Source organism: Centruroides sculpturatus, unplaced genomic scaffold, assembly GCF_000671375.1.
Source record: "Centruroides sculpturatus isolate CEXI.00-Female unplaced genomic scaffold, Cexi_2.0 scaffold2129, whole genome shotgun sequence".
In the NCBI taxonomy this organism is placed as follows: Eukaryota; Metazoa; Arthropoda; class Arachnida; order Scorpiones; family Buthidae; genus Centruroides; species Centruroides sculpturatus.
In genome coordinates, this window is record NW_019386226.1 from 64858 (window position 1) to 71699 (window position 6842).

The window sequence follows — 6842 nt, forward strand, 5'->3', positions numbered from 1 at the left end:
GACTAAACCTTATCTGGACAAACCAACTAAATTTCGTAAGGTTACTTTTATAATATAGTTTTTGACCCGGTTTCGGGACAAAGGGAGTAAATCACACGCCCTTGTGTGGGGTACAAAAAATGGGGAACGATCAAACGTGATTGAACCAATTGAAAATTGACGTAGTTACCATATCAACTTCTTACATAACAGAAAGATCATTTACGTACACATTATCCTGGAAAGATATATTGACCAGTAACAATAGAAATGCTGAAAATAAACGTAAGGACTCTTAAAAATCATCACTCTTTTCTCTTTAATAATGGAGCGATGTCCTCAGTTAGTGTGTAATAAAACGTAAAATATTTTATTGACTATTTATTCTAGGTCAAATGAAATTATTCTTTCCTTAATATCCGTATAAATCATAGCTCCATCTATCAGCAGGCATTAGAAACCATCTTGAAACTTCTTCATCATCAAAGATGCCGACAACAACAATGTGTGCTATTGACCCATGCTAGGAACGAATTCCTACTTCTCAATAACATTAAAAAAACTTTTACCTTTTCCGGAACGAATAATTTGTACGTATGAAATTGTACAGTACATGTCATTCGGACACGAACCCTGAACAAACTTACTTTCATTAGCATGGGATTCACGATTATAAAAATCTGGGTTTAAGAAGGGTGAGGTTCCTACATTTACTTTCTCTAATGATATTATATTCTGTTACGCTCTGGTTATTAATAAAAACGTCTTTCTTACATATATTAAAGATTTGTACATATTTAATTGATGAGTTATTCTATTAAAAAAAAAAAAACTAGAAAAAAAATTCGAAACATGAAACCTCATTTTGTAACTGTAGCGTCACCTTTCAGGTATACTATGTAATTACTCAACAATTGTTATAATAATGTTAGATTGTAGCACGCTCGACAGTTTCCAGACTTAACATTAAACAATTTTCAGTATTGCCGGTCTAGTAAGAATTGTTAAGCATATCTAATTTGGCCTTTAATGCTTAATGACGCCTCATAAAGCTCTTAAGATGTGCTAGATAACTTGTATAATATAGAACGTAAGATTAAGTACTGGTTTAGACACATGGCCCGATTTTTGTTATGTAATTAAATGTATCCACATACCAATTTTCTAGTAATACTAAACATTTACATAATTCTACATCAAAAACTACGCAAAATTTTGAAATTAAATTGTAAAAATGTTAGCAAAATGATGGCTTAATCAAAGAAACTTTAGTTCAGAAAACTCTCAAATGTAGCGCTGATTTCTAATACATTATCACGTCATTATCTTTGATAGAGNTTTGAGGTCTCGTCTCTAACAAAGATAGGAACCAAATGGCTCTGTTGACCTCATCTGTCTGTGTTTCTCTGTATAAAATTTTGTTATATTTATTCAAAAAAATTCAAAATAAAGATTGAAATAGCTTCTTAAAGAAGGAAAGCATTTTCAAGGCAAAATTTATGAAAAAAGAAAAAAACAATTCATTTAAAACTTTCAAATGAATTTTTATTGTAAGAAGTAACTTTTCGTATTGATATTATATTAATATAGATTTGGAATATAAAAAAGTAAGCTTTATAAAAGCAATATATAATGTTTTAATATTTTTATTAGTAAAGAAATATTTAATATATTCGGTTATCAGAAGAAAAAAGCAATTGCTGAAGTTTTCAATGATTTGATCTGAAAAAAATTTATAAATTTGTCTAGTTAATTTAATGTTAAAAATAAAAAATTAAATTTTTCATCATAACAAATTTATTTTAAGATGATAAATTTAAAAATGTATACAAAATAACCTCCAAATATCGGTCATTTTTTTATGTTTCAGTCAGTGGCCGTTGTTTACAGGTTTGACTGTATATATGAGAAAAGTAAAATAAATTATGAATTTATTTGTAAAATTAATAGAAATGTATCATCATTTAACAATGTTTATTTGTAATTTCTGATTTATTTGGAAATTTTTTTTATTCTACTTTTTTATAAGATTTCTATAAGGGGAAACAACCGTTAAATGACGTCGTAACTGGTCACAAACAGCTTCACAACCTTGAAAAACTATCACCGAAGAGTAGAAGTAGATCAAGGATTCAAAGAAGGGCGAGGCAGATGGGGGATGACTCCACAAAGGTGGGGCTTCACAACCTGCAGTAACGGTTTTTTATATTTCCGCATTTACTAATGCACATATTAAACTGATTTTCGTGATTTTTAAAATCAAATTATACTAAATAACCTCTTAAAATAAATCTTAACAATTAAATTGTTCATAAACGTGAGAATAATCGTAAATTTTCTTCATAGATGAGGTTGGCACATTCCTTATAATGAATTTTTGGCATGGGTGTATATAAATCAATATTAACCTCTTTACGTAATGAAGAAAGACGTATCTTACGAGGAAAACTTTAATGTAGGCTGTAACATTAAAAGGAATTAGGAAATTAAGAAAGTTATCGTTTAAATTAAGTTTATACTTTCGTATGTAAGCTGGCATCTTTTTTTATGTATAGGGCGTGGCATATTCAAGGATAAGGTCGTCTAGTTTCACTATTATACCAATTTCAGTCGAGGAGTTTGAACCACAATACGCATCCTTGACATCCTTTCTCATCGTTATGCATCAGCTCCACCCCTTGCAAGGTTGTTTATTTGCTTCCAAGTAATTAAAATCTTAGAAGACAATACTATAATAGGGTTTAAACGTAAAAAATTCCATCTAATTAGGAAGTGTAAAATCATTTTTGACATTTCAATGAGGACAATAGAGATCTTTAACTTTTACAATAACCTCATCGAAGCTGTTTTTGATTAATCTCATTGTCATTTTTTAGTCATTGAGTATGACTAAATTCGTACTTCTCTGATATTTTCTTATTGAAAAGTACTTTAGTAACATAAATTTTAACTTATGAATTTTTCGAAGCCTGATATATAAAGTCTAGATAAGTAAAATATTATGAAATTTCATGTTTGTACTGTAATATTCGATAATACGCCGATACCATAGTGTACAAGGTGAACTACTGTAGCAAGCAGTAGATGCCATTTAATAATATAACTTATTACATGTTATGATTTGATAATTAATAATTTAAGCCAAAAGTTATATTTTAAAATATAAAAATAAGAGTTTAAAATGCGTATTTATCTATAAGCTAAAGGAATAAATTTAAACTTCGTCTCATCGCTGAAGTAAAATTCGATTCAAAATGGCGGATTTTTTGAAAATTCTGTACTTCTGTTAATTTAAAATTGAGACATCTACCAGTAAATATATTATTTTAATATAATAATTTTATGGTATTATCACAATATAAATGCTAATCATGTACTTTACCGTTATTTAATCGTTGACCTAGTAATATTCGTGTAATACCGGTATTGCACGAAAGGTCGTATAGGCAAGGCAAGCCGGGTAATCATCATATTCTTATATAATTAAGGCAGACAGTTTTTATGAAAAAATTATTTATTTACGAAGACATTTCTACAGCCATTTAGTAAACGTAATGATAACCCAGGGGTGCAAAAGGCAAGTAAGCGTGCACAGCGGGTACAACAGCTGGTATGATCTTGTTTACGCTAACGGATGCGGGGTCTTTGCTAGAATCAACACCTGGTTCGTTAGTCTGGATATCAGCACGGAAACCTGCAGCATCAGCAACGTAGTTTACAACACGGTGTCTACCATCAGCAACGGAAAGACCATAGGCTCCAACTTTGTTTCCGGCAAGATCACCGCTTTCGCGACGGAATGTTGCTCCAGTTCCGTGCCCTTCGTTGTAACCAAAATGATAGTTGCCCAAAACCTATACGAGAAAATATATTTTATAAACCCTTCATAAGATCATTGAAGTTTTAAAGTACAGTAATTCTTTACATACGTCTTGGGTGCGGACTTGGGAGCTTACACCAGTACCAAGGTGGTGCAGAATTGGTACAGCTTGAGCTGCGGCGAGTACGGCGCACAAGATAAGCAACTGTAAACCCAAATTGTAAAAAATTAAGCTGGGAATTTTAAATTTAATTAAGAATTTCTGTAACAAGTATACGTACCTTCATGTTGGAAATCGAAGTAGAATCGATCTAGGAAGAGTCGCTCTAAGAACACACCTTTTATAGCTCCAAATTTTTTTTTTTTTTCTGTAAAGTAATTTAAATATTTTCAGGTGTCATCTGATGACGCAAAAGATGAGTACGACCATGACCTAGATCGTCAGTGAAAAATTGTAAATACATGTTTTATTAATTATATAAGATTGAGCAATATTCAAGTATTTAAATTTATTAATCAGTGATTAAATTACAAAAGTTATAAATTCTATTTAATTAAAATTAAATAAACTTAAAGCAATTCATTACGTACATTTTCTTCTAAAATAACTGTAAAAATTTACGTTGATTACGTAAAATTTACGTATATTCCATAACATTATATGATGTCATATTTACACAGAATTCAAGTCAGTTACACTGATAAACTTCCTTGAAGATGTCATTGATGATATAGCCTTGAACGTCTCGAGATCATCAGCATTCTTACTGGATCATCATTGCGCATGTTTGTAGATTAAAGAAGAGGTATATAAACGAGCGTAATTGGCGACGTCAGACAGATACTTTCTGGATACTTAGAAACACGTGCATTGTATTGTTGTGGATACTTAAAGGATGGATTAAGCGCACGTTCATGAAGAAGATAAATACATTCTGTAACAAATTTTGTAATTATATTTAAATCATTCAAAAGCATAAAATGTAGATGCAGCATTATAATAAAATATCCTGAACGTCTCGATTTACTAGTGTCAGGGCTCACCAGTGACCAAGCGGTTCCATTTCCTGAACACTGGGAATTCGGTCGTGGGTTCGGGCCTCACCAGGACGGGCTGGCCACGTGGAGTTTTCCGAGTTTTCTCCATATCTATAACTCCTGAATAGGGGCAGTTATCCTTAAAAAGACCTCCCGAAAGGCATTTCCCTAGGCAGATCGCCCAAGTGTTGCGTTGCCCAAACTGGTATCAGAAATTTTTTTATTTATACACCCAAAAAACAGTTATAATTCGCTTCAAATACGTTTAAAAGAGGAATTTATCAAAGAAAATTTTTTATAATATAATTACATTCTTGAACATTTTAAGTTTTAACGTTATTATTAGCATTTTGTAAATTTGTATACATCGTGTCCGTTAAGTATGAAAGTAATAGAAAAGAAAATAAATGTAAGTAAAGTTAATATAATGGCATATAAACTTTTGATTGAAATTAACTTTAACACTTGGCCGTCTTAGAAAGTATTAAATGCAAAATGAGGACGTCCTTGAGAACGTAGCATCAAGGTAATTTAAAAAACGTAATTTAATAACGGTTTGTAAAATGTTGTTAAAAATAAACGTGAACATTTTTACTTATTATTTGAATAAGATTAAATCTTTGGCAATATATTTACTTATTTTTCCTGCTTTTATGTTCTTTATTGATTCATACGAAATTATAATACTACAAACTCGGTTACAGGGATCCTGGTCACAGATGGGCCTCTAAATAAAGGGGGCCTTATCCTTGAACATGCCTTGGAGCCTCTGAATGGGCCTTTTATATAAATAAATAAATAAACTATACGAATGTCATATAAGTTAAAATTTCTCATGATAAGTTATTTTTATTCATACATTTTTATGGTTTACGAAGAGGAAATCTTAGAAGTAAAGCCTGGGGAGCATCTCATTTTCAGGGTTTTCATTAAAGGTTATTAGATTTATAATATAAAACTGTAAATCTTCAAATAAATCTTTAAATAAAAATTTACTAAAAATTCCGTTGCAAAGACAGAGAAATAAGAATTTTTATGATACATTTTTATCACCAGTCGAACGTTTTATGTGAATTTATTTTAATAAATTTAACTTGAGTATTAATAATTAAATGTGAGTAAATTTAATGATTAAAAATGCAAAAAAGTAAATTTTAATTTATTTTTTAAAATTGTAATTATTAATTTAAGAAATTTACATTCTTTTTTAGTTGGGAACTTCATAAAAGCTTTTAATATTTTACTAAAATCTTTTTATTACGTTATTTCGTTTTAATTTCTAAATGCTATTGATTGATGATTTAAAAACTGGATTAAATTTGACAAATTATATAGAAAAGCAATTAAAATTCTATTGTTTACACAATAAAATTCACAAAATCTCTATTTTAATACATTTATTTATATTCTATTTTTTATAGAAAAACATTTTTTATTGATGTATAGAGGAGGAGTTTCTACCTAATCGCTAGCAACCCCTGAGGATTCAGTCGATTTATCTGAATAATACATAAATTAATCTGGGGATGGGAAACAAATTTATTATTTTATTTATTTATTTCATCATATTTTTAATTCATTTTAATTATATATCAGAATAGAAAAGAATGTGCGAATTAAATATAATTTTGGAAAAGGTTCGACAAGCAAAAAAGATGGGAAGCCCTGGAATAAGCCTACACCAACACTACTAATATACAGTATACAGTAAACTCCGCTTTAAAATTGTTTGTATAAAATTCTATATTTTTATGGTCATTTACATATATTTTAAGCTTCAAACTTTTATTTTTAAGAATGTAATCTCAATTTATGATTTACTCTTCTCACATCTTTCTCATTCCCTCACTTTCTGATTTTTTAAAGCCTAGGCTCTATATCTTAATAATAATAATAATAATAATAATTAGAAGTTTGGTTATTTTAGCTTATCGTTGCTATTTTTTATCACAAAATTTGTCAAAGAGATAAAATCAGGTGTAGAGTGAGGTGTCCAGGTTTCATA

At 29.6% G+C, this 6842-nt stretch overlaps 1 protein-coding gene across 1 annotated transcript; it reads right to left on the reverse strand.

Annotated features, from left to right (window-relative positions):
- Positions 1 to 3509: 3509 nt before the first annotated feature.
- Positions 3510 to 4120, reverse strand: LOC111614167 (cuticle protein 14-like). The gene is made up of 3 exons (XM_023355545.1): positions 4081 to 4120; positions 3909 to 4004; positions 3510 to 3833 (listed from the first exon to the last, which is right to left on the reverse strand). The coding sequence occupies exons 1-3, from the start codon at positions 4084 to 4086 to the stop codon at positions 3522 to 3524; spliced, it is 414 nt and encodes a 137-aa protein (XP_023211313.1). The 5' UTR covers positions 4087 to 4120; the 3' UTR covers positions 3510 to 3521.
- Positions 4121 to 6842: the final 2722 nt, after the last annotated feature.